Source organism: Lycium ferocissimum, chromosome 10 (genome assembly GCF_029784015.1).
Source record: "Lycium ferocissimum isolate CSIRO_LF1 chromosome 10, AGI_CSIRO_Lferr_CH_V1, whole genome shotgun sequence".
Taxonomy (NCBI): Eukaryota; Viridiplantae; Streptophyta; class Magnoliopsida; order Solanales; family Solanaceae; genus Lycium; species Lycium ferocissimum.
In genome coordinates this window covers 26,241,101-26,267,866 of record NC_081351.1, presented here as the reverse complement: position 1 = coordinate 26,267,866, position 26,766 = coordinate 26,241,101, and the positions used below count along the sequence as shown (strand labels likewise).

The window sequence follows — 26,766 nt, the reverse complement described above, 5'->3', positions numbered from 1 at the left end:
TTTCTGTACATGAGAGAATAATGAATTTGTGAAAAGCAAACAAGTGAAAGTTATGCAATGTAAATTTAAATATTAAAGATTTTATAGTAAAACAATTATAACCTTACCTTTACTTACCCACTCTTTCATTTGCTTTTGGTGTAATATGAAAATGATTTACTCATTATGCTAAACTAATAAATACATACATATCATTACCAAACTATAGTTAAATAATTACTCTCTTACCTAATAAATAAAAAAGAATTTCCAAAATTCTTGAATCTTTTTAAGGGAAAAGGTGCGAATATACCCCTCAACTTTGAGATCTAGAGCAGATATACCCCCCGTTATAAAAGTGGTGTAAATATACCCCTGCCGTTACAAAATAGTGCAAATATACCCTTTTTGATGACGGATTTTTTTTAAAATCATTTAGTTTATTTTTTAATTAATAAAGATACATGAAAAAAAAAAAAATATTTTTTTTTTAGTAGACATATTTTCTAAAAAAACTTTTTTTTTTTGTGCCGGTTCGTTTAAAAAAATGTAATTTATTTTTTTAAATCCACGGAGATATTTTTTTTAAACAAATTAGACTCGAACCACAAGAAAAAAAATTACCATGTGGCATTAGAAAAATATGTCTACTCAAAATAAAATAAGTAGACTTTTTTTTAAAAGCAACATGACAATTTTTTAATTAAAAAATAAGCTAAATGTTTTTTTTTTTAAATCCTTTTAGCAAAAAGGGTATATTTGCACTATTTGTGTAAGGGCAGGGGTATATTTGCACCATTTTATAACAATAAGGGTACATATACACCACTTTTTTAACGGGGAGTATTTCTCTCTAAATCGCAAAGTTTGGGGGTATATTTGCACCTTTTCCCTTTTTTTTTAATATATACACGGGATCACTTTTTAACATGAAATAAACGAAAAGAGTAAGTAATAAACTGCTGAAACATAAGCTAAATACAAGAAAATATACGAATAGATGCGTCCGCCCCCTATATATTTGATACTTTCTTCTACAATGAAACTAATAACCTTTAGTCATCCTATCAATTACTCGTCGATCAAAAAAATGAGTAAATTTTTTATAATTGATAAAAAATAGATGCCATTGTCATTCTCTTGTTCAAGAGATTCTTAGGATATCGTAAAGGTAGAAGGTAGATACTACTTTGATTCAAAATTTAGAAGGCATAGACATTTCATTTGTTCATTCTATACCAATAAAATAATTTTTCCCTCATGTTCTTTGACTTGTCCTTGTTATCTTGCGGTTCTTCACTATTTTCAGTAAGAGAAATAATCTTTTTTCTTTGTTTTTTCATTCCGTTTTCTTAGTTTTAATGATTTTCAAGGTTTTCTATAAATCTTTTTATGTTTTCCTATTAGAAAAACATAATTTTTTAATGTTCATTTTTTTTTTTTTGTCTCAGGCTGTTTCTTCTGCAATTCTCTTTTTTTATTTGCTTGATCTGTTTGAAAATTCTACATTAGTTATGGAGTTTAAACATAAAACTTGTAGTTTGCAAATTTTCTGCAATTGAATTGAGAAATTAGAACCCTAACCAACGTCTTGGATTTTGGAGTTTCTCCCCAAACCTAGGTTAGGGGGTCTTTAGATCGTAGCTTGCTGCTGAAAAAGGTTGCTAGGCTAGAGCGGCTCGTTTCGCTCTTCAAACTCCGCTCCCATTTTCTTTGTTCACGAGTTTGCTAAGTGTATATTACAGTAAAGTAATATCATACTAATAACTGGGGGAGAACAAAGCATTAGGTGTAAAAAATTGTTTGAGTTTTTTTATTTATTTTGAGTTTTCATGTAAATCTTCTTATGTTTCTCTATAAGAAAATAAGATAAGTTTTGAATGTTGATTGTTTCTATCTTATGCTATTTTTTCTGCAATTTTTATTTTTTAGTTTGCTTGATCTGTTAGATTTTTTTTTGAAAATTCTGCATTACTCATGGTGTTTAAACTAAAACTTAAAGGAGTAGTTTTTGCAAGTTTATGTAGTTGGATTGAGAAATTCTCTTCGTTCATTTGGGTTGCTAAATGTAGAATTCAATAGATAAATTTAGTTTGATTCTTGGTTTATGGTTTTATTAAGCTTATGAATGTTTTTGTTATTAAGAATTAGAAAAGATGACTAATTTTTACGTGGTCCTTTTCTCAGGTAATACAAAATGTCCACACCAATGAATTCAGACCAGTCCCCGATCGCCGCTGGCGCTGCCTCTCCCGAGGGTCTTGCACCGATGATTGAGAGTATGCGTTGTGCCCTCTTCGGTGAAGAATCTCCTTTCTTTCCGTCACTGCGCCCACGGGTGGAGTATTCTACCGCCGACAATGCCGGGTTGTCACAAACAAAAAGGAGAATATTCCCCGAGTTGTCACCGAGCGAACGCAACGTACAAGAGTCCACGCCAGCTCCTCTCCCAGTCGCCGCCACCACTCCACCCGCCATCATTTTATCGCCCCAAAGGGAAGTTTCGCACCGGGGCGATTTCCACGGGCCGCTCAAGCGAGAAGTTGCTCGCGGCCGCCAAGGCGAAGTTGCTCGCGGTCGCTCAAGGCGAAGCTTGCTTTCGCGACCGCCCAACCGGGAGCAACAGCGATCGCCTGCGCGGCAAGCTAGCTTCGTGGATCGCCCAACCTGCGGGGTGTTTTTTCTACCACCACCACTTCGCCCACAAGCATTTTATCGCTCCAGGGGGTTGTTGCTTCTGCCGAGGCCGCCGCCACTCGGCCCACCAACATTTTATCACCCCAAGAAGGAGTTGCCGCTGGCGTCCGCGACACTTCCGCGACCTCGGTGTTCCACCTCGGGGGCGACTTCGGTGCACGCCCAACCTCGGGGTACCTCGGTGTCTCTGCCGGGCCGCCCAACCGGGGCAACATGGACCTAGGGTAGTTGCCTCGGTGTCTTTCTTTCCCCCGGGAGCGACCTCGGTGCACGCCCAACACAGGGCGTCCTCGGTGCACCGCCCAACATAGGGTAGTTTTGCTCGCCCCAACCGGGGCGACCTCGGTGTCTTTCCACCCGGGGAGCGGCCTCGGCGCCAACCAAGGGTAGCCTCGGTGTCTTTCCACCCAGGAGCAGCCTCGGCGCCTAGCCAAACTGGGGCAACCTCGCTATTTTTTGGGAGGAGACCTCGAGGCAGACCCGTTGGTTCCAAGAATAAGCAAAAATCGAAACCACAACCAAAACCTATAACTGTTGGTAAATCCCTATAATCTCTCTCCTGTCTCTTATGCTGTAACATTATAATAGTATGCCTTAAATAGATGTTGATTTTGCTTATATATGGTCCAATAAAGCATGCTCACATGTCTTAGAACGTTTGTTGGTTGGTTCTTTAGATAACATATTCTTTGACATGTTCTTTTGTCTCCCTCTCGGGATAATTTTTCCGTTTACAATAGTTTGGTCTTGGTTGGTCATTTTTTGAGCTAATATAAAACATATACGGACATTAGATAATACTCCTTCCGTCCCATATTACTTGTCCACTTTCCTTTTTTAAAGGTCAAACTATATAAATTTTGACCAACATTTTGATATTTTTTTCCCACCATATTAATATGAGCATATTGCAACTTGTAGTACTTTTTGTAAAGTTTTTGAATATCTAAATTATACTTTTAAATTGATCTAATTCAATTTAGCTCCAAAGATTAGTCAACGTGACTTTCGAAAAGCGAAACAGGACAACTAATATGGGACAGAGGCAGTATATCTGACTGACTTAAGGATCGCATAAAGGAAGACGACCAATATGCCCTTCTGTGCTCATAGTTGCAATTTTAATGTGTTTTATTATTTCATTGATAGATGAGGGATTGACGGCCAATACCATGCTTATGCATGTGATTTTCTTACTTGTTATATTCCTTTTATGTTTGTAATTCTTTTCTTTTGGTTAAATCTTGACTGTAATTAAAGAAGGTACTGTACTTATACATGCTTCACTGTTATTAGCTACGGTTCTTTGAAAATTATTTGGCTTGACAATGCAAAAATTCTTTCAGATGGAGCTCAGGAAATTGTTTCAGGATCAGCAATTTCTAGATTTACACCACATGAATTTTTTGTGAAAGCCGGAGAGGTAACTCTTTAACCTTTTTGTTTTATTCCCTTAATGCGATGGAAGTCAAGATGATCCTTGAATTCAACTGTTCTAATCATTTTCGAGTTGTCATATTAAGGATGGGACAAAGCTGGCTTAGCTCTGATCTTTATAGTGAAAAGACATTCCTCTTTTTTATTTGAATATTATGTTAATAATTGGGGAGAACATAGAATTTGGTATAAAAAAATTGTTAAAAAAATCTGAGTTTAAGGTTACAAATAGAGATAACCTAGAGCGCCATTTTAAAATTTTCATCTTATATATAATTCTCTTTAGGAGTTCTATCAATTGTTTAAATATTTTCTTTTTCCACAAGTAATACACCGCTAACATAATAGAAACAGTAACTCCATAACACCGTTTCAATTAAATAATGTTTTTTAAAAAGGATAGAGAATTTGGCATTTTTTCACTTTGTCCATTTTTACAATGTGAAAACGTACATTTCACATTAATATCCAAAATCAATATTATCTTTGGATTTTGATACTCTGTCTTAAATAAAGAAATTTAGAGATGAAACATTCACTTAGACGAAGCATTTGAGTTGAATTCTATCAGAAAGAGTTACCCAAATCTGCTAACCGCTATTACTAGCTTTTTTTATATCTATGGACAAATGTAAGGGCTAATTAATAGATTTTGACTTATAAATAGGTGATTCAGCAGTTCTTTTTCTTAGTTAAACTTTATCCTGAATGGTTATATGTACATACCTTGTGATACAGGATGATTGACTTTTTGGTAACTACTTTAATTCTTGAATAATATATACTATTTCTATATGTATATTTTCTAAATTGATATGCCTTGTCCGGCATAAGTTGTGTAGTATCTAATTCATTGGGTATAGGTTTAAAGAACGAAAATATTTTGCCTTGTCAATTACTTTTTTGTTATTTAAACTGCCGAGGGACCAAAAAATTAAAGACCGCTATGTATTAAATATTGGTTTGGGCCAAATTGATTCACGCCTCGAGCCTGTCTAGTCCGATGCTTGGGCCGAACTGGCCCACCAGACATATTTAACTTCAAACAAATAAAAATGTCGAATCTAAAGTCATTAGTAGAAAGGTCATCTTAGAAAGTTGAGTTTGCTAAAGCTTTGTTCAATTTCAGCTACGAAATCCTCCTTAAAGCGACCCAGTGAGTAAGTTTTGTTCATCTTTTTCGTTTTGTGTTTGCAAAGCATTCTATTGAACAACTATATAGTCTTTTCAAAATGTTCCCTTGCTAGGGTTTTTTGTTTTTGTGGATTTTATAAGCTATGTGTTATATTATTCAATGCTGTTCTTGTATATGGAATATTTCTGTGCAGGTGAAAATATAAATCTATATATATATCAGCTAAATTTTCAAATTTTGTATATATTCACGGTCTGGATTTTTGCTTTTTTGTTTTTAATGTCGTTCGATAATTTGATGCAAATTAGCTTAATGGGATGTTATTATCATGGTGGAGTTTTTTGTTATTTAAGTGATGTGAGTGCCCTTTTCATGTTAAAGACTGATAGAAGAGTATTAAAAATCCTATCTAGGTGTGTTTAATATTGGCAAAAATAACCTTGATTTCCTTATGATTTAATTGTTGGGGTGCAGCGTGTTTGAATGAAAAATGGTCAGCAAAGGAGTTTACTGTCTTTGTGTGTGTGGCATGTTTGTATTATCAAGAGTTGTGGGAGAAATCTGTAGCCTTTAAGGATGGGGGCAGATGCATTTTAGTTAAGCTAAATGTGAAATGTCCAGTTCCTGCTGCTATGGCTCGCTCTTCATGATTATGATGGTCAGCTGTAGGTGGTGTCCCTTTGGTTTGAAGCACAAACAAACAGAGGACGTTCCCACAGAAAGTCTCGTACATAATCTAAAATCTTGTAGCAGGTTTGTATGTAAACCTGGACTTATGGACAGAATAGCTTTATGTTAGGGAGAGTTTTTTGAGCTGAAACTTAACAAAATTAGTTCTCTTTTAGTTTCTGCTATCTTTTTGTTGTCAGAATCACACTCTTCTGATCTGTAGCTTCAAATTGAATCCTACAAAGTGAACGAGATGTTCAATACATATTTAACTGCATCAACAGGGAATTTCTCTATGCATTTCTCAGATGCTAACTTTTTTGTCTTAAAGCTTTCTTGCTTAACACATCCGTAAGCATGAATCTAGAAATATCTGCAGAGTCATCTCACACTTTTGAAGCTAAAGTCGTTATCTTATAACCTGCAGGGAGGTAACTTGCTTGGCACGGCTGTAAGCACGAATTCAGAAGAATATGCAAGATCTCATACCAAACCAGTTATCACTCTAACTGGGACTGCTGAAAAATGTGCAATTGGACCGCCTCTTGGTTTGGTTGACATAGGCGAAAGCGAAAATGCATATCTTTTTCGTGTTGCACTTCCTGGTGTGAGACATAAATGTAAGTACTTTTAAATGACTTTCTCTACTGTCTATTTTTTTTTACTGTTACTATTGTTTATTTTGTATGGTGAGTATACTTAATGGATGCAATACTAACTATGTTTATGCATACAAGTACTTGATAATCTCATCGTGAACCTGAAATTACTTTATGAACCTCTAAGTTAAGCTTTAGCATAGACACATGAGATTAAATTCTTTCATCATAATATGTTGATTCTGAAATGAGTCATTCTTAGAAGTTGGAATATAAGAATGTCATGGTTGGCTCAAGGGTTGACTTTTAAGCCATTAAGGCATTCTTATTGGGAACTAAATTCATGTGCCCCGGTTATCAAGTTACATGTCTTAGCATAATGTGAAACCAAATATGTGGATTCAACCAAGAGTTGTTACCACTAAATCAAAAGGTATCAAGTCACATAGTTCAGTTCTAGACATTATTCCCTTTGTTTCATTAGAAGTTGTCTTATTCTTAAAGTAGTGAAGTAAACTCTAGCTTTGAAGCGTATTCTATGGTTATCTACCATATATTTAATTTACTTCATTATTCCCTTTGTTTCAAAAATTCTATATTGAACTTGATATTATAATGGGTAGGTAGGGCTGCAGGATGCTAATCTACTGGATGTTTGGACTAATCAGTATTGGGCACATATAATATCGGTAGGGCTAAGTATAAGGTATAAAAATTTCGGTTTTCGGATGTCCGAAGTGCTAAATCCGATATCCAATCCGAAATTCAAAAATTTTAAAATTAAAATCCGAAGTCCAATCCATAATTCAAAAATCCAAACCAAATATCTAAAACAAATCGAATTTCGGATTGGCCCAACCTATGCCCACACCTACTCAGAACTATAAACACTTGCTATGCGGTGATAAAACAATTAACATTAGGTTTTGGTAAATTTGTATTCAAATTTGTGCAAGAGAATCGTATTTACTTAAATCCAGATAAACTTTGAAGGAATGGAATTTAACAATCATTTGATGTGTATACTGTACAGGTAATATAAAATGTGACATACAGAGAGAAGGGAGAGTCCGGATAGAAGGTGTGGTTGCAGAGAGTGAGGTTTTGAAAAAGTCACCCAAGGGTTATGAGATGAAAGTTCAGCAGCTTTCTCCTCCTGGGCCTTTTACTGTATCGTTCAGTTTGCCAGGACCTGTTGATCCCAGATTATGTTCCCCACATTTTAGAGCAGATGGGATTCTGGAAGTCATTGTAATGAAATACCGGATACCTCTTGTTTCAGCTGAAGGTTTGCCTGAGAATTGGTACAATGGCTCTTTCCCAGATCCTTGAATTTCAGTTGGTTCACCTTCCCCTAAGAAACATGGGATTAATTTGTTTGATAACTTTTCTCATGAATATAGCACAACATTAACAACTTACCAACTTCTGGGGGCCATACCTGTACAACAAGGGATTTTGCATTATATGTTCCATTGGAAATTTTGGCTATGCTGACTTGATTTTGAACCAAGTGTACTTTTGTGGGAAAAAAAACTTGGAGTATTGACATCTTTTCCATCTTTATCATGGTGTATGTTTTCTATGTCTATCATCAGCTTAATGCGAGTCCACTATTTGCCTGACAAGATTTTTAAGAATTCAGCTACATGATATTATATATATCTAAATGCTGTTGATGTCTCGAGTGAGCTCTAGTTTATACAGTATGTTTCACCGAAGTTTCTGCACAGAATGCTGTTTCCTCACATCCTTATATGGTGAAGTATGTGATCGACAACCTGATGTAGTACATTGTGTGTAAAATTTGTTTTTGATAAGTATCTATTTTTCGATTTCACTGTGTATCCATGCTGTAAATGATAGTGAGCTGTGAGCCATTCTTAGGACTCGCGCAATGTGTAAAACTAGGTGTTTGCCAGAAGCAAGATTTACATCTCGTTTTGGAATTGCTAGTATTTAGTACCGGTGTTAACAGGCGTCTCCTAGATTATTTTATGATGCAATTGTTGGAATGATCTACCTACCTATCCTGCTATGACCTAATAACTTGCAAGAGACATTGAGTTCTCCATCCTCATACGACTGTGCTCGGATCCCCGTAAAATGTTAGTGCCTGGTAAATTGTGCTTGATCCCTAGTACCTTCCAGCAGGAATGAAATTGTTCTATGCAGGCAGCCACTTTGCACGTTAAGGCAAATAATAGATCCATATTTATAAATTAGAAAAAACAAGGAGAATATTCGGTGATGATGCCTTCTATAAATGATTCTGAGACATTGGAAATAGTTAATGATGCCAGAAGCATAAGTTGTCAACGATGGAGTACAAGATTATTCCATTGGTTAATGTTAAAGCAACAAATGTCTATCCAATGTGTTACATGGTGTGTGCATAATTGTCAGGGGCAAGATTCTCGGGTTTCTGCTTTTTGATATTAGTTGGACAATAGTAGTTGTTAGGTGTGAAGTAAGTCCATTAATCATACATACTAAGTACAAAGCATATACCAGGTCCGGGTAATATTTAATCTGTACAATCTTATCCTTTGACCTTTCCACCCAAAATCAAGTCCAAATCATTACTGGAATTTTTTCTTGATTAGCATGACACATGATATTGCTTGTACCAAAGCAACGACAACATTCTGCCTTCCCATCACTGGCAGTTGGTTTGTTGAAGTGTCCAGCTCTAATTAAGAATTTGCAGGTCTTCAACCAATGAAATTATGAATACGTGAATGTTTCATCTAAAAACTCCACAAGTCATCTAAGTACTACACTACAGCCTAGGGTGGCATGGTAAGGTAGATACAGATTATCATACCGAAATCGAAATTTTTTATACCGCGGTTTGGTATTATGGTATTTGATACGATATTTGGTATGCATTTTTAAAAAGTTTGGTATTCGGTACGGTATTCGGTATTCATAAAGAAAATACCGAAATACTGAATACCATATCGAAGTATATAATTACATATACAATTCATATATCTTAGTATTATAATACTAACAAATATATAAACTAGTATCATTAGAAAACTAATTGTTTAAACGTTGGAACTTTGACTACTCTATCTTGATTTAAATGTCTTTTTTGTGTAATCTTTTGAATATTTTTACATGTGTAAGGTGTTTAATACTTAATAATTGAGACGTTTCTTAAGTAGCGGAAGTCATAATTCTCCATGATATAAGTATATGTAAGTCGTTGAAGTCGGACAAACTATGGTACCGATTTACTGTACCGTAAAATACCGAAACCGAACTTTAAAATGCCGAACCATACCGAATTAATTTGGTACGGTAATGTAACATCCCGTAAATTCGAGATAGGTGTGAATGCATGAATCTAGTATAAAGGTGATATTTTAGCTATACGAATCCATTCGGGATGAACTCGAGTGATAAAAAGTCATTTTGAAGTCAAACCAAAAAGTGAAGTTCTTAAGGCCTTCTAAATTCGTCTAAGTCTGAGACTGTCTGTACTTATGACCATTTTTGCGGTATTTGCGTTAGTAATTTGAGAAAACTCAAAACATGAAAGTTGTAGGCCTTTGAAATACCTTTCCAACCATATATTATGGAGCTCAAACAGATATGTGTGCTATAAGTTATGACCGTTTTACTGGACGCTGCGCAGTCTGCGCGAAGTGCCCTTCAGGTGCGCGATCGCGCACTGCAGGCAGCACCGCCTCGCCGCGCGATCACTCGCGCGAAGTGGGCCTCCAGCCTGCGCGACGCGCACCGACCACGACATTCTAAGAGCCAAACTTCGTTATATTCTTTCCAAACCGTTTTAAACCAATTTTTCGAGGTAAAACCCTAAAGAAGTCTCTCAAGCCCTATGGACTAAGCTCTTCTCTCCCAACCTTCAAGAAACTTTAAGTAAGCCTATTCCATGCAATCCAAGTCAATTCCAACATATGTTCATGATCATTAAGCAAGAATCCATCATTTTTAACATAGGGTTTTCAAGAAAAACCCATCTCAAGGTTCAAGAATTCAAGATTTTGGAAATCTTCTTCAAAGCTCAAGTCTTTAATTCAAGTTTTGGAGCGACTAAGGTATGTAGAGTTACTATCTACGTGTGGGAACATCATTGTTCTTCCCCACGCCTCATAATCCATAAATTATGATTCTTTACGAAAACTAGGGTTTTATACCATACTCATGATAACCCTAGGTCCAAGTCCATGATTATACTATGTATGAATTGTTATAATTCCATCATTGAGTTCTTAATATTTCTTTATGATTATTGAGAATCCGTCCGTAATCCATGAAAACCCATATATCTCATTCCATGGTTTCATGCATGCTAGTTTATGATATATTATGCTATTTTCAAGAAAATACTATACATGTTTTACAAGTTCATGCAAGTAAGCTATAATTCATGATATCCATATACAAGCAAGTTATATTCATGAAAACCATGGGCAGCAAGTGCCACTTATTTGATATGTTCAAGTTTTTGGGAGTTGTTATAATTACCGAGGAAGGCTTCAGATAGCCTGAAACTACGTAGCCACCGTAGGATGAGGATCGCTCCACCCATGTCCCGGACGATCTCTCATAATGACGGATCCTTTCATATTTTTATTAAATCTCATGTTCCACGGCAAGGAGGCAGGTGTTCTGGCGGGGCCTGACAGCAGAACCATGGATCGGTTATAAGTTATTGCTCTCCTACTTATGATATTTTTACCGTGCTTTATGTTATATATGTATTCATGTCCATGCTCGTAACCGAGGTTTCGGTTTCACGTTCGAGTTCTTTATCTTTATTACTTCAGCGTCCCATCTTATTTCATTCGGTTGCTTTACATACCCGGTACATTCAATATCGACGTCCCCTTTATTGCCGGGCACACTGCATTTCACGATGCAGGTACTGATTTACAGGACGACACATCTGCTCTGTAGAACAGCATTCGTATCAGCTTATTGGTGAGGCCCATCTCATTCGGGGTTTGGTCAACTTTTGTTTTATGATTAGTTATGCATCTAAGGTATCTTTGGGGCCTTGTCCCCGATAAGTATGTTTTCCAGTGGGACTCATGATAGAGGTTTCATAGACTAGACAAGTCAGTTATGTTATGTCAGACATTCGGAGTCGTATAGCCATTTCGGCTCATTCATGTTATTTCCGCACTCATGTTTAAACAAGTACTTTTATTAAGTATTATGACTTACTACGTTTTATAAAGGCTCATCATGCATTCACGTTATATTCCGCTCGTATGTTATGCCTTATGATGATTCAGCAAGCCATGTGGTTCGCTCGGTCACATGCAGTAAGGCACCGAGTGCCGTGTTTCGCCCAGGCCATGGTTCGGGGCGTGACAGGTAATGGTATAGTATTTTTAGAAACCGAAAACCGAAATGACCGTACTGAAGTTTCAAATACCGTACCATGCCCATCCCTACTTCTGCCTGTGCAATATAGAAAATCCTGTTTATGAACGTTAAAAATGTTACTTTAGTTTTTCTTTCATTCAAATTGTAATTGTTTGTAGGAAATCATTTTCTCTGTAACTAACTGATTTAATATAGAGTTTGTTAATCCGATGATATAATCAAGTTCCACAATTATGCGCATCTTCAACAGGTATCATCAGCAGACCACTCATTTCTCTAGTATTTCCTAGTTCAAAGTCTTCGCTTGTCTTCTTCTCCTTGCCTTTTCCACGTAATTGCTTTCCATCTCCAAAGTATTTCCAACCGTCTATTTTCTTAAACGATAAATTCACAATCCATCAATGTCTACTACTACATATATCCAACTTAAACAAGAAAATCATTCTGTGTACATTCCTCTTAAACCAAGAACATGGCACTCAAAGTCCTTACTGCCCTTGACTCAGCAAAAACACAATACTATCACTTCAAGGCGATAATCATCGCGGGCATGGGCTTGTTCACTGATGCATACGACCTCTTTTGTATCCCTCCGATCATGAAACTCATCGGTCGAATCTACTACGGATCCCCAAGGGACCCTAACAAACTTTACCAGGTCCCAAAGGCCGTCACAACCGCTATGGTTGTGACCGCCCTTTTAGGGACCGTTATCGGTCAACTAGTTTTCGGCCGATTAGGTGATCTAATCGGCCGACGCAAAGTCTACGGCTTTGCTTTGATGATCATGGTATTGAGCTCATTTGGATGTGGACACTCAATATGCACGTCAAGGACTTGTGTTTTGCTAAGTCTTGGATTTTTTAGGTTTTTGTTGGGGGTTGGTATTGGTGGGGATTATCCTTTATCAGCCACAATTATGTCTGAATTTGCTAATAAGAAAACGAGGGGTGCGTTTATTGCTGGGGTTTTCTCAATGCAGGGATTTGGGATCCTTGCTAGTTCAACTGTCACTATGATTGTTTGTTCAATTTTTAATCGTGTTTCTGGAGGAAATAGTGAGACACCTCATGGTGCTGATTTGGCTTGGAGGATTATACTTATGATTGGGGCTGTTCCTGCTGGGTTCACTTATTATTGGCGCATGATGATGCCTGAGACCGCCAGGTAATTCGACGGTCCCAATTTATGTGACACATTTTCATTATTAGTCTTGTAAAAAAAAAAAAATATATTAATTTTCTATATCTAGAAACAATTTAACTTTGAATATACTAATTTTTTCCCTTAATATGATGATTTACAATCATAAATATCTAAGACCTGTTTTGAATCATAAGTTTTAAAAGTCACTACTTTTTTCTTAAACTCCCCACCTAATAGCACAGCATAAATTGGGATGGATGAAGTAACATTGGTTTCAGATTTACTTGTATATTTGATCAGATGGTGTTTTCATGTTCTCTATCCGATCAAGATAGATGTTTTCCGTTTGCCTAAAAAGCTAAATTGAATAATAAGAAAAAGTGCAAGATTCGTGTAAATATAAATTTAGAAGGAATTAAGAGCTAAAATCATGAATTAAGAAAAGAGTAATTAGCAGGGGCGACTCAACGTAATTTGTGGTCTAAAGCCAAACCATAATAAGAGGCCTTAAGTTTATTAATAAACTCCATAATAAGAGGCCTTAAGTTTATTAATAAACTAACTTTTTCCTTAATAATTGTGTACTTTAAATTAAAACAATTAGTTCTAAAAATAAATAAAAAATACTACAAAAGACTTTTTTCAATTTTTTTTTTTTGTCGTCATCAAATTAGTCATTTTTGTATATACATGTTTGTTATGAAATTTGAGTTATTTATCTTAAAACCATCTATCATATTTTTTAAAAATTTAATATCTTTTATTAATAATGTCTTTTATGATATATAATCATATATAAAACAATAATTTTGAGGCCCTCAATTTTGGGGGCCTACGGCAATTGCCTTAGTTGCCTCCCCATTGACTTAGCATTGTAACATGTCAAATCAATGTGGTCCATGCAGAAAAAAATTGGTTGTACTCCTAGTTGTAGTAGCCGGCCTATTCTTAATTAAGTTGCAATAAGTTCTTACACGTTTTTGGTATCTGACTGGTTGAAATTATTGCAAATAGTAAATTTAAGTGTCTAGGTGTCTTTCCAATCATTCTAAAATGTCCATTAATTATTGTCGTGTGTTACTAGGACTACAAATGTTAACGATATATTATGTATATATATATATATATATTATCCCACATGGGTGTTAATATATTGTGGTGTCTTCAATCATGTTATCCAAGTAATTAAAGTTTATACAAACAAAGAAAGAGTTGATAATATATATATATATATTATTTATATATATATTTGTGTGTGTCTATTGATTGTTTTGTATAAATGTAGTTTATCCTATATTCATAATAGTATTATGTAGTATTCGTGTGATTCATGTTTATCATAATTTTTATCGATAGGTATACGGCTTTGGTAGAAAGAAATGTTTCTCAAGCAGCCGAAGACATTGGAAAAGTACTCGATATTTCAGCGAGTCAAATCACCGAGGAATTTTATACTAATTCACAAAATTCACCACCCTCTAACTATTCCCTTTTCTCCAAAACATTCATCCATAGCTATGGACTAGATCTGTTTGCTTGTTCAATTTCATGGTTTCTAGTTGATATTGTTTTCTACAGCAGCAATCTTTTTCAATCCCAAATATACAAAAGATATTTAAGTGATCAGCACAAAGTCAATGCTTTTCAAGAAGCTTTTGAAGTTGCAAGACTCCAGGCTATTATTGCAATTTGTTCAACAATTCCTGGCTATTTTGCAGCAATGTACTTCATTGACCGATTAGGGAGAGTCAAAATCCAAATGATGGGATTTTTCTTCATGGCAATTAGCTTATTAGCAATGGGAATTCCTTATTGCTCATATTGGAATAATAACACCAATGTGGGGTTTATGCTTTTGTATGGACTAACGTTTTTCTTCTCGAATTTCGGTCCGAACACGACTACTTTCATAGTTCCCGCGGAACTTTTTCCCGCTCGCTTCAGAGCAACATGTCATGGGATTTCTGGAGCTATCGGAAAATTGGGCGCGATAATTGGATCGGTTGGATTTTTATGGGCTTCTCATTATAAAAAAGAAGGGATTGGAATGACAGCGTCGTTAATACTACTAGCTGGAGTTTGTCTAGTTGGAATGATCACCACATATTTTTTCACTCGTGAGACTATGGGAAAATCACTTGAAGAAAATGAAAGTATTTCTAATGTATATCGTCAAAATGAAACTGTTGGTGGTACGGTTTGAAGGTTATTAATTTCTCCACATGCATCTTGTGTTTGATAAGTAAAACAATTATTGCCTTGTCTTTTTATCAGTTTTCACATTGGTACATATTTAGTGCATAGACTTAATTAAGGTGAGTGTACATCATGACCATATATGTGGTAGAGAATGAAGTTGATTTTGATACCAATTACGTACTTTGTACTGGTGATAGTGAAGTTTGTAAAAAATTTTAAGAAATCATGAGTCTACTAGTTTGTTTAGTCTAGTTTATGGGAAGTCAAAAGTGTTTATTTTTTTAAACACGAGGTGTTTGGTTAAGCTTTTAAGAAAAATGAACAATAACAAACGTTGTCTTTCAGAAATTAAGAAAATAGGTTTTCCCTAGAGGTTATTTTGAGGTGTTTGCTGTTATATTGACAAAAATATTTTAAAATTGATTAGTCAAATACAAATATCCTCCTAAGTGCTCTTATGAAAAAACACATTTTAAAATAAATAGATTTTTGGTAAGTTCCAAACAAGTACATAATGTGGGAAGTTGGTGTACGGATTTGCAGGTCACAGAGCACTTTCCAATAAGGGACGACTTTCATCATGTATGATGTACCTACTATTAATTAATTTTGTCTGAACTAAAGTTAATCTCTATTTTTATTTCTTAAAATGAAATTTTTTGTAAGAACAATAATAAAAAGGGGAAACTAGGAGGTAGAACTAAATCATAAAGGAAAACACAGTAATTCATTATAAAGTTTATGACAGTACATCGTAAGTAGAGTGTTGAGGTACATTAAAACTTGGTAATCAAAGATAACAGAGTGCTTGTTGAATCAGAAATAAAACATTAATTGAGAAAATACATTTAGAATGTAGCCATTTTGTTTGATCACTTCTTTTTGACGGGGAAAGAGACCATTTTATTAATACCACAAAGGCCTTCAGGCTTGCCTGTGTTTCTCTTCATCCTAATGAAGCCCTTTTCTCCCCATTTGGGCCCCCAAGAATTCTTGACAATGATGTAATCTGCTCCTTTTGTGGATCCATATCCAACTGCTGACACTCCATGATCAAGATCTGTTCCACAATGCCCATCAAACACACCCTGCATGCCATTTTCCAATCATAGTTAAATAGCCGCTCGCTAAAAAAAAATTAGCTATAATATGTGTATATTGGTTGTTATCTGTAAATACTTTTGACTGATCGAGTGGCCGATTGTGTAACCTCCCCATAAGAAATTCCGAAGGTCATTATGGATATATCTCTAATGATAAACATTAAGCGTGTGACATGCCCGTTTATATTTTTTATGTGACACACATTAGCCAGTTCTAGAAATAATGATATTTTTATATATTTGGACACACCTTATTTTAAATCTTAACTTTACATGCAATGATATGCTTTTATAGCTAGAAAAATGTTGCACATGTTCAATAACGTATACCAAAGTATCTCTTAATTAGGCTCCATGTCGAGTTAAATATTGTCATATAAAATGAAACGGATAATGACGTACTTAAAACTGATTAATAACAGCGCAACCCTATAAAATTTTTGTTTGATTAGCACTAATTAAGAGGACCAATATGGGAGAATTGGGATATTTACCCCACTGTAGAACTGGAAATCTCTTGTAGAGGCCTCAATAGCCAAACTCAAAGGTTGGTTTGCAAGTGCTTTCAATAGACTTTGCTCATCATTGGCTGGCACATCACGGTAACCATCAATAGTCACTACCTCGGACTCATCCTGAAGTACATCACATTAATTAAATATCCTCAAATATTAATACCAATATTTTGTATTAAGGAATAATTAACACACTTAATTAGGAGTAGGTAATCAAGATGGACTCACTCTTTTTTCATCACAAGTGCCTTCTTCCATGAGGTAAGGATAATCATCCTCCTTGTGAAGACCACCATTAGAGATGATGAATTGAAAAGCATAGTCCATTAGGCCACCATTGCAACCATTATTGTAAGTTGTGTCACAATCTATCAGCTCTTGTTCCGACAAGGATGTCAAATTCCCTGTCTTTATTTGGTTTATTCCCTCTACTGCCGCCACAGTTGAAAATGCCCAACAACTACCTGCATACAGTGGCAGACACAAAAGTTTGCATGAGTATATCAATATATTATTACAATTCTATTACTACGTCTAGATCATCTATTACTACGTCTAGATCATACATGTTTGGACGCGTTACTTCTTATTCCAAATTGATATTTGCTTTGTATTATTTGAGATGGTTAACACTATCATATCAGAGTAACCTATAACCAAGAACATAAAGTAATTATTGTTATCAAAACAGGGAACGTACCACATTGACCCTGGTTCTTGACAGGAGTAACAGCACCTTTTTTCCTCCAATCAACAGACTTCGGCAGATCGACAAAATCTCTATAGGCAAATTCTTCTTGAGACTGTTCTCTTTTGTTAAGCAAATCTTGATCAACTTTGAGTCCCAAATACATTTTCTTGAACTCATCATGGTTCAAATCAGAAAATTCGTTTAGTCCAAGCCAATAGTTGGTAACAATCTTATTCCTCTCATCAATATGCTTCAAATTTTCCTTGAAAATCTCAAACCTATGCAGCTTCTCTTCAATGCTCTTATAAATCTTTCCATGTTTATCCATCCATTTTTCGAAAAGATTGATGAGCTTATCGATGCAAGTCAAGTCATCAGAGGAGTATCCCACGATTGAATGATCGCGAGCCAATGAGGTGCAGGCCAGGAGGGAAACTGAAAATAAAAGAAGAAGTGACAATTTGGACAAGGAGAAAAAGGCCATGTTTTTTTAATTGGTAGCAGTAGATATATTGTTGGTGCTCAAGATGAATGAAAATTAACAAGGCAGAGTTGGGTTTATATAGGGTTTGAATTCTTGGTAATTTTGCTTTGAAGCAAAGTCTGTTTTGTATTTATACTAATTGTATAAATACTAGCAGTAGGAAGAGGAAGAAATTCAGTGCACGCTGAGACTTAAAGCATGGTGCTTTATGGCTTTGGATTGAAATAAAAGCTTGTTTGTTTCAAGATTCAAACTTCTGACGATACATGTGATGTTATTTATGCTGTAATCTTTTTGTTTCAAATTGAATGCTACTAATGATCATCTCTTATATATAATATATGGGCCCTTTAACTAAAGTATGTCTGTCCCTATACAAGGCCCAAATAACTGTTTGGGCTCAAACCCAATGAAAATTTATCATTAGTGGCTACATGGGTAATTTGCACAATAGGGATACTTTAGAACCAGTATTTAAATTTTGCTACTGCTGTTGATATTTGTAAGAAAAAATGACGTCTTTTAGTTTAATAGACCAAAATAGAGCAGTAGAGATGGTGTAGAGACGGTGGCAAGCAGAATCAAAGTCGATGATAAACTTATATACATCATGATTTCAAAGCTACCAACAAAGAATTCCGGCTTTTGTGACATGAAAATCATGATAAGTGTCTTGAATGCTATATCTTTATATAATCAGTGGCGGAGCCAAGAATTTGGCGAAGAGTATGCAAATTTTCTTCCCACTTGTGTTAAGGGTGTTCAAAATTAAATATAAACTCATAATAGCTAACATTTAATCTATGTATACCACGTAATTTTCCGGCAAAAAATGTGCGCCGGAACCCCCTTTGCCTAACGTGGCTCCGCCCATGGCTATATTCAATTTTGTTATTCTATGTAATTAATCACAAATCATAACGAGTCATCACAAGGACCTAAACCATAGCTTGTTGCTGAAACTTGCAATATGCGGGTTTCTATTACAAGGCCACGTGTGTCATTTGCGTTGACTGTAAATTCAAACATGCCAATTATGATAACATATGAAAAAATGAGGACAGCATCCTGAGCAATTTCATGTAGGTACATTTATTTTTACTTTCTTCAACTCAAATTTCACAAAAATAGTGTAGCCAATATTCCAAGTCCACTTACACCAGTCTTTGAGTTTGATGCTGTTCAAAGTCTAATTAACTCGGACATCTTTTAATAATAGTACATCATAGGAAAAAGATGTCGATAGAAATTAATTAGTCATGGTTTTGAAATTGATTCAGGTTAAAACGTCACCCATTGCATAGAATTTAGGAACCACGGGAAGTGACGGGTTGGGTCCCATATGCTCATCTATTATTCTTCCTTATATTGAATCTAAATCTAGTGACATCATCAAAAGACATCCAACAACTTCTATCGCATCACCAGTCTTGACGCTTACGTAACTACTCTTTAGCCAAAATCTTCCTTTTTAGTCGTTTGGACCACTCAACTTTCCATCCCTTTCCTTTTATTCCCCTGAAGTCTTCAACTCTTTTCTGCTCTCTTTTCGTTCCACTTATGTAAAGTTGTTCAAAATCAAACCATTACCGATAACCCAATTGCAAAATTGATTTATTGGCTTATTGATAATGGGTTATCGGATTAGCGGTTGGAGAGGGAATTAAAAAATTATAGTTAACGGCTTATTGGTGCGGGACGGATTACTCAATTTTATTATCGGGTAAACCGTTAACCCGTTAAGAATTATCATGTTTATATTTTTACCCCTAAACATATAAAATATGTATTGTAAACCTCAAGCAGCAAAGCACTAAAGTCTAAACCTAAAGCCCCAGCCCCATTCAGTAATTGTTATTCACTTCTTAGATCTTAGGAAATTACCCTAATTTCCCTAAAGCGTAGCAATGACGACTTTTCTCTTCAACAATAACAAGTACTCTTCTCAATCTCTTCTTCAGATAGGCTTTGAGAAAGTGATGGCTTGGTGTAATTAGTGCCCGGGAAGCAGTAACAACATTGTTTGATGCTTTTCATTTGACAACTAGTATGATGTTTTCTTTTTTCACTAAGTGAACGAGTGGATGAACATCTATTGGCTTAATCCATAGTTTAGCCCGAGCATTTGTGTTGTCACTGCATTTAGCACAATGAAAAGGCCCTTTTTCTATAAGCCAGTTAGGTGGGTAAATTTCATTGTAAGGTGGGTAAATTTTATTGAAAGAGTAGGTACTGTGAAGGTATTGTAAAGTGATAGTTGTTACATAATTTAATCGATACAACGCTCGATAACCGTCCGATAATTGTTAACCCGATATCGAACCAACCGATAAATTCTCGGTTGACTAGCGAATTAGTAAATTTAAAAGCCGATAATCAATAAACCGAACCGTTAAGCGTAATTATCCGCCCGATAAGCAGCCCTACACTTATGTCATAGTATTTGACTGATAAAACAATTGCTCCACACGATAATTTAAGTTATACATCACTAATTATATACTTTATATTTAGTTTTATAAGGGTGACATGACGATAAACATTTCCCAAGTCCTTTCAAAAAGATGAGCAAAACTTAAGACGGATGTAGTGTATATTTTTATTATTTAAAAATCATCAACTCTCCTAAGTAGCCAGCAACACAAAAAGGGGCTTACATAAGCAAATTTTGAATACCCAAAGGTTAAAAAAAAAAAAAAAAAAAAAAAAAAAAAAAAAAAAAAACCCTTAAACACCCATAAAAAATGTACTCCCTCCATTCCATTTTGTTCAATACTATTTTCTTCAAGTCCGTTCAAAAAAAAAAAATACAAACGCATATCAATATTTCCTAAATGATCAGCTGAGCTGCACAAATGTCATAGCTATTTAAGATTACAAGTTTTAAAAATTTAACACTTACATATGAATATTTAATATCACAATTTATAAAAAAAATTATGTAATAAATTTTACGTCAAATTAAATTATGACAAACATAGTGAAATGCAGGAAGTAATCGGCTAGTTTATTATCCTCGAACCATGAAGGAAGATATCTTACATAAATAATCCTTAAGGAGCAAGCAACATATATGTTTCAGAATAGAGCATCCTGAATTAATTACATAGACATTACATATTAATCCTAGCTAGCTAGATAGTAGCTGTTTATATATAGAGGATGACATAACACTAGCTAGTCATATAATAATTACTATATCATCCTACTGTAGTACGTAATTATGATAAACAAATCTTCCTTTTTTTAGAGATCGAGAGGCCAAGATTCTGCAGCAACTATGATGGGACAATCCATGTGATGATCCAACTGACTATTACAAGCCATCATTCCTTCTATGCCCACTAAACTCCAATCCGAATTCATCCCAAAAGCATTAGGCATAGGGTTTTGATCATATGGAGAAAAATAGCCTTCTGTTTTCAATAATGTTTCATTTTTCTTTGAAGAAGCACAAATTTTCTTTGATGGTGACGAGTTTTTGTTTGTGTCTAGTAATTTTTGTTTGTCATCTTCATATCTTTTGGTAGTAGCTGCAGAATTTATGGTGGAGGAGAAGGCAGTAGTACCATTATTCATTGGGAAGAGTTTTGTTTGGGAAACATTATTATTATTAATGGGGGGATTCATAAAGAGGGATTTCATGAGGTCGTTTTCATGGTGGTGAAATAGATATAGGTTGTGCAGTGATTGCACTGAGTTTTGTGATATTTGCAATGATTCTTGCTGCCATAATGTTGTGGCTGTTTTTGGATTTGGTGTTATTTCAACTAAAGGCGAATTCAGTGCTGTGTTATGAAAAGTTGAGGATGCTGATGACCATGTTTCTAAAGTGGGGTAACCATAGTTTTGTCCAGCAGCTTGATATGTTGGATTTTTCTTTTCCCCTACTTTGTGAAGTATTCTGCATATCACCCATTCCTCCTGCAAACATAAGAGAGAAACAAAAAGCTTTACAACTTTTACAAATTTAACTTTACAACTTTTACAAATTAAAACCTCTAATAAGCTATGTTGCTCGGATCACTCAAAAGGCTGAAAAATCACAAGAATAATTGGATATAATTGATTTCTAAGGATCAGTCTTGTGTGAAAATACAAATAATTCATGAAAGGATCCTTGAATAATTATAGGCTAACCTGAAAATTCTTAGCAAAGACTTCTATAAGATGTTCTATTAATAAGGGTCGGACCGTACCAGCGTTAAATTCTTCAAACAATTACTATTACTAGCTTTTAGAGTATCTAACGTGTACTTATGATATTTTTAATACTCTTCACACATCTCAATTGCAAGTACACATTATGCTACTCTTAACTTTCACAAATTAAGCACCTAGTAACTGTCTACATAATATTCCAAGTGACATTTACACTGCTCTGTGAGTATTAAACAGCAACTCAATACCAAATCATACCATGTTTAGGTGAGGGAAACCCTTAAACGTGAAATATTACCAATATTATTAGCACATGAAACTCCACAGTGATGTTCACTATGTATGTTAATTTTTTTAATCAAACTGAGAAAGGAGCCGGCAAGTATCTTAAGAGTACTATAACATGCATCTCCATTCATCCATTCCATCCGTCCATCAATCAATCCACATCACATCAATAAATATCACGAGAGTTACCAAACAAGTCAACCCAAAAAAAGACAAAAACCTATAGACCTACAATTATAGCTATAGCTCAACACTTGCTCCGTTTTCTCCATTTATGTTAAAAATAATCAACAATAAAATCAGAAGACGATGACAGTGAAGAAATAATCAACGGTAACGGAGTACATACATTATATAAAACAAAATTAAATTAAATTAAATTAATTTACCTTAGAAGAGTAACGGTAAGAAAAATCACCATCAAGACGATATTCATGCATGACCCACTTAGTTTTCTCACCCCTTGGAGCTCTTCCTTTGTAAAAAACAAGTGTTTTCTTCATCCCAAGGAGTGCTCCATTTGTTGCACTGTACACTTCCCGGTCTTTCCCTGTTGCTTTCCAGTAACCCGCTCCTGTTGCCCGGTTTGTTCTTAACCCGGTTGGGTATTTTCTGTCCCTCAAGCTAAAAAAGTACCACTCTCTCTCCCCCATCTTTGCCATTTCTGTAATTCACACTTTCAAAATTATTTCACCACTAAACATATAGGAGTTCCATTTTCTAAAACCAAAAGAATAAATTATTACGGTCTATCGCTGGGGCGGAGCCACTGTAATAGTCACGGAGTTTGAAAGAACCCAATAACTTTGAACCAATTTTATTTATTTATATATATAAACAAAAATAATAGAGTACTAATTCAGAATATAACTTGAATCTGTTTCTATCACATTCATGTTTGCATAATAACAATTAGCTAGTACAGTACAAACCGCATATATCTTTGTCAAACAAAATAATTGTAAAGGTAGATTTGACATATAGTACATGTATTTATTAAGAACTTAGGTGAAGTCGGTAACTCATTAATGGCATGAAGGTATACCAAATAGAGATATGTCTAAAGTTTATAGGTAGAAAGATACATGCTCAGACCCTTTTATTTTTGAGTTCTCTGAATAGTAGAACTTTATAGAAAAACAGTACTCATGAGATTATTGCACATGTAGGAAAAGAATTAGATCTTGGAAGTATTTAGACAAGAATCTCCAATTAATACTATACTGTTGCAAAGAAATAAAGGAATCATAAATAAATGGAGATGGATATGGCCTCCCATTAAATATTTTTAATGAACAAAGCCATAAAGAATACATTAAACGGATAGTACCTCTGGCATATATACTACTACTACTACATTCCATCACATGTTACAACATGAGACAAAACTCTAAAACCATGTTCAAAACAAGGGGGCTAAAAGAAAAACATAAGCTTCATTTTGAGTTACTTTTATTTCTTGTAATTTGGGACATGAAAAAAGAAGAACGGGCTGAATATATATTGTGTGTTATAATAATTACCCGGAAGTTCCCAGGGCTCGCATCTGTTGAGATCAACTTCAGCAATTTGAATACCACAAAAGGTGCCGTTGAAAACCTTGGAGGCTAAGTAGAAAGTGATAAGCTCTTCATCAGTAGGATGAAACCTAAAACCTGGTGGAAGGCCTTGTTCATTCATGTCCTCTCTATTCAGTTCACACATTATTTCTTCCATTGCCAACATGTCTTTCTGCAAAAATGTGTGGTGTATTGTTAAAGTAGTGTGAGCAGTGGTGATTGATAATAAGATAGGTTATAAAGTGGAGTATTATATATACAAAAAGAAAAAGAAAAGAAAATAAAGTAGGCACTGAAACCAAAGGAGAAAGGTAAGTTTGAGAGAAGAGAGTAATGAAGTTATGGAACAAGTGGATAAACAAGGATGGGGTAGTAGTTTAACTTATATACAGTACTACTAATACTACTACTAATACTCTCAGGGGTCGTTTGGTAGAAGGTATAAGCTGGATATCCCAGCACTAATTTTTGTATCATGTTTGGTAGAAGATATAAATTTATCTCAGGATAAATTTATATCTTCTACCAAACATGGTACAAAAATTAGTCTTTGGATATAAAACTTATACCTTCTTATCCCACTTATACTAGGATTATTTTATACCATCTTTTAGATGGTATAAAATAATCCCAATAGATGGGATAAATTAGTCCCGGGATTATAATACTGGGATAATTTCGACTATCTACCAAACGACCCCTAAAGAAATTATGACACTTTAAGTATTAAAATTAATTAAGTAATTAAATATATTCTTTGCAGCAGTTTAAGCTTAAACTTATAGATGAGATGATCACAGACTTTAAGGCACAGAAATCCCGAGTTCAAGTCTTATCGAGTCACGCATCATCAAAAAGAATTTAATGTGCTTGACCCAAAAAAAAAGAACCAATTATGCACGTGAAGAGCTAGCACGTTGAAGATATAATTAAATAATATAAATACTCTTTCTACCGGCTTAAACTTTTATTAGATGAGATAGTTATACAATTCAACACTAATATCACAAAAATATCTACAAGTTATAAATCTCCATAAAATTAAAAATAAATCAGATTTTCTACTATAACAAGTAAATGTGAGACTTAGAGCCCGTTTGGATTGACTTATAAGTTGGTCAAACCAGCTTATAAGTTATTTTTAACTTATTTGAGTATTTGGTAAAAATGGAAAACAACTTAAATTAAGTTAAAAAGTGTCTTAAAATAAGCCAAAACCAAGAAGTTGCTCAACCCCAACTTTTTTTTTTTTTTTTTGGCTTAAAAGCTATTTTGGTTTGACCAACAACTTTATCCTTTTATCCTTTATATTTTATATTTTCTGTTAATTCCAATACTACCCTTACTTCTAAAAACCCTTTAAGCACTTTTATCCAAACACGTAACTACTTATTTATAAAATAACTTTCAACACTTAAAAGCCACTTTTTTTCAGTTAATCCAAATGGGCTCTTAATTAATACAATAACATAAAAAGATTTAACATAATCAAGAAAATTAGTTGAAATGTGGGGAGAATAAGGAGGAGGATGGGGGAGGTGAGTATTAAATGCGGTTGACAGGGGGCTATGGAACCTCACCTGAAAGGGGTACCAAAAATAGGTAAAAGAAAAATGCAGAAAATCAGATATTTAGGAAAACGAGAGATTTTGGAGGAGTAGAATTTCTTTGGTAGAGAGAGATAGTAAATGCAGAAGGATTGGTTTGGTGGAAGGAGATTTATGCGTGCGTGTGTGAGCATGTTTTCTAACATAGCATGTACTGTTCTAGTCAGAAAATTGTGCAGATGGATGGGGTTAATCAGACACATAACACTACACTAGGTAAAGGACATTATGGGGTGATATCACCCCCTCTACCCCTATCTATCTCCTACTACTATTTTCTCTCATCATCCCAAATTTTGCTTAGCTTCAATTCTCTCTCTTTAGTCTTCAGTGTTAAATATTTGAATTACTACTCAATTACTCTTTATCAATTTTCTTGATCCACTACAATTTTACAAAGAAATTAAGAGATTTAAGAGTTTAAGTGCACATAAAAGAAAATTGAATTGGTTCATTGTATCTTGGAAGTAATTAAGACATCATGTCTTGGACCGATTTTACTTCCTAAACTTTCTCTTCTTTTATTGTTAATTGTTTTATCTTGTGTATTGTAGATTGTTCCTCTGTTTAGTACTTCCATCCTGAGAGATTTTTCCAAGATTCTCGACGTGATCCAAAGAATAAAGATACTTTACCCTCATAAAATTCAAATTTTTTGGGTGATGCAAGATTAATGTTTTAAACGTCAAATTGTTATTCTTTCAGAACTCTGGAGGCACTCGAAAATCGAAATATATACTCCCTCCGTTCACTTTTACTTGTCCACTATGGACGTTGCACACCGCTTAAGAAATAATAAATTAAGTGTTTGATTTACCATGATGCTCGTATTAATTGGTGCATATTTTTAATGAATTGAAAAGATGATTTGAAATAAGTAATTAATACTATGGGTAAAACAGGAAAAAAGAAATTGTCTTCTCTTAATATGCTAAAGGTGACAAGTAAAAGTGAAAATCTATTTTTAGAATCTTTGGACAAGTAAAAGTGAACGGAGGGAGTATATGAGTAAAGGCTTCATCTTTCCATTCTATTTGCTTTTCCACTTTAATAGTTTAATTAGAGTAGTTATTCGTACATACAATTATACGCATTAACTTATTACTCCCTCCTCCCATAATAAGTGTCAT

General features: G+C 34.7%; 4 protein-coding genes and 1 long non-coding RNA gene across 5 annotated transcripts; 2 read left to right on the top strand and 3 right to left on the bottom strand.

Moving 5' to 3' along the window:
• The first annotated feature begins 2,176 nt into the window (after nucleotides 1-2,176).
• LOC132034759 (uncharacterized) lies at nucleotides 2,177-8,082 on the top strand. The gene is made up of 5 exons (XM_059425120.1): nucleotides 2,177-2,619; nucleotides 2,993-3,213; nucleotides 4,023-4,099; nucleotides 6,345-6,537; nucleotides 7,550-8,082. The coding sequence occupies exons 1-5, from the start codon at nucleotides 2,177-2,179 to the stop codon at nucleotides 7,846-7,848; spliced, it is 1,233 nt and encodes a 410-aa protein (XP_059281103.1). The 3' UTR covers nucleotides 7,849-8,082.
• Nucleotides 8,083-12,081: 3,999 nt separating this feature from the next.
• On the top strand, nucleotides 12,082-15,299 carry LOC132033031 (probable inorganic phosphate transporter 1-9). Its single transcript, XM_059422881.1, has 2 exons — nucleotides 12,082-13,050; nucleotides 14,386-15,299. Exons 1-2 carry the CDS (start codon nucleotides 12,356-12,358, stop codon nucleotides 15,230-15,232), a joined length of 1,542 nt encoding a protein of 513 aa, XP_059278864.1. The 5' UTR covers nucleotides 12,082-12,355; the 3' UTR covers nucleotides 15,233-15,299.
• On the bottom strand, nucleotides 13,107-14,053 carry LOC132033033 (uncharacterized). Its single transcript, XR_009408647.1, has 2 exons — nucleotides 13,909-14,053; nucleotides 13,107-13,492 (listed from the first exon to the last, which is right to left on the bottom strand). It is a non-coding gene; the product is annotated as an uncharacterized LOC132033033 (long non-coding RNA).
• A 637-nt stretch (nucleotides 15,300-15,936) lies between the features above and the next one.
• LOC132033030 (cysteine protease XCP1-like) lies at nucleotides 15,937-18,088 on the bottom strand. Its single transcript, XM_059422880.1, has 4 exons — nucleotides 17,547-18,088; nucleotides 17,075-17,310; nucleotides 16,826-16,966; nucleotides 15,937-16,316 (listed from the first exon to the last, which is right to left on the bottom strand). The coding sequence occupies exons 1-4, from the start codon at nucleotides 18,019-18,021 to the stop codon at nucleotides 16,101-16,103; spliced, it is 1,068 nt and encodes a 355-aa protein (XP_059278863.1). The 5' UTR covers nucleotides 18,022-18,088; the 3' UTR covers nucleotides 15,937-16,100.
• A 2,933-nt stretch (nucleotides 18,089-21,021) lies between these two features.
• On the bottom strand, nucleotides 21,022-25,709 carry LOC132035254 (protein CUP-SHAPED COTYLEDON 3). The gene is made up of 4 exons (XM_059425527.1): nucleotides 25,610-25,709; nucleotides 23,994-24,201; nucleotides 22,860-23,134; nucleotides 21,022-21,945 (listed from the first exon to the last, which is right to left on the bottom strand). The coding sequence occupies exons 2-4, from the start codon at nucleotides 24,193-24,195 to the stop codon at nucleotides 21,268-21,270; spliced, it is 1,155 nt and encodes a 384-aa protein (XP_059281510.1). The 5' UTR covers nucleotides 24,196-24,201; nucleotides 25,610-25,709; the 3' UTR covers nucleotides 21,022-21,267.
• Between the last annotated feature and the right edge of the window lie 1,057 nt (nucleotides 25,710-26,766).

Bases quoted from the DNA above. Each gene is read 5' to 3' on its own strand.
- LOC132034759 (XM_059425120.1), top strand. From the start codon at position 2,177: ATGTCCACACCAATGAATTCAGACCAGTCCCCGATCGCCGCTGGCGCT. The intron at 3,214-4,022 runs GTAAATCCCTAT...AAATTCTTTCAG, and splicing joins ACCAAAACCTATAACTGTTG to ATGGAGCTCAGGAAATTGTT. The intron at 6,538-7,549 runs GTAAGTACTTTT...TATACTGTACAG, and splicing joins TCCTGGTGTGAGACATAAAT to GTAATATAAAATGTGACATA.
- LOC132033031 (XM_059422881.1), top strand. From the start codon at position 12,356: ATGGCACTCAAAGTCCTTACTGCCCTTGACTCAGCAAAAACACAATAC. The intron at 13,051-14,385 runs GTAATTCGACGG...TTTTATCGATAG, and splicing joins ATGATGCCTGAGACCGCCAG to GTATACGGCTTTGGTAGAAA.
- LOC132033030 (XM_059422880.1), bottom strand. From the start codon at position 18,021: ATGGCCTTTTTCTCCTTGTCCAAATTGTCACTTCTTCTTTTATTTTCA. The intron at 17,311-17,546 runs GTACGTTCCCTG...CACTGTATGCAG, and splicing joins CAAGAACCAGGGTCAATGTG to GTAGTTGTTGGGCATTTTCA. The intron at 16,967-17,074 runs GTGAGTCCATCT...GATGTACTTCAG, and splicing joins GCACTTGTGATGAAAAAAGA to GATGAGTCCGAGGTAGTGAC.
- LOC132035254 (XM_059425527.1), bottom strand. From the start codon at position 24,195: ATGTTGGCAATGGAAGAAATAATGTGTGAACTGAATAGAGAGGACATG. The intron at 23,135-23,993 runs GTAATTATTATA...TGTGAATTACAG, and splicing joins CGAGCCCTGGGAACTTCCGG to AAATGGCAAAGATGGGGGAG. The intron at 21,946-22,859 runs GTAAATTAATTT...TTATGTTTGCAG, and splicing joins CTTACCGTTACTCTTCTAAG to GAGGAATGGGTGATATGCAG.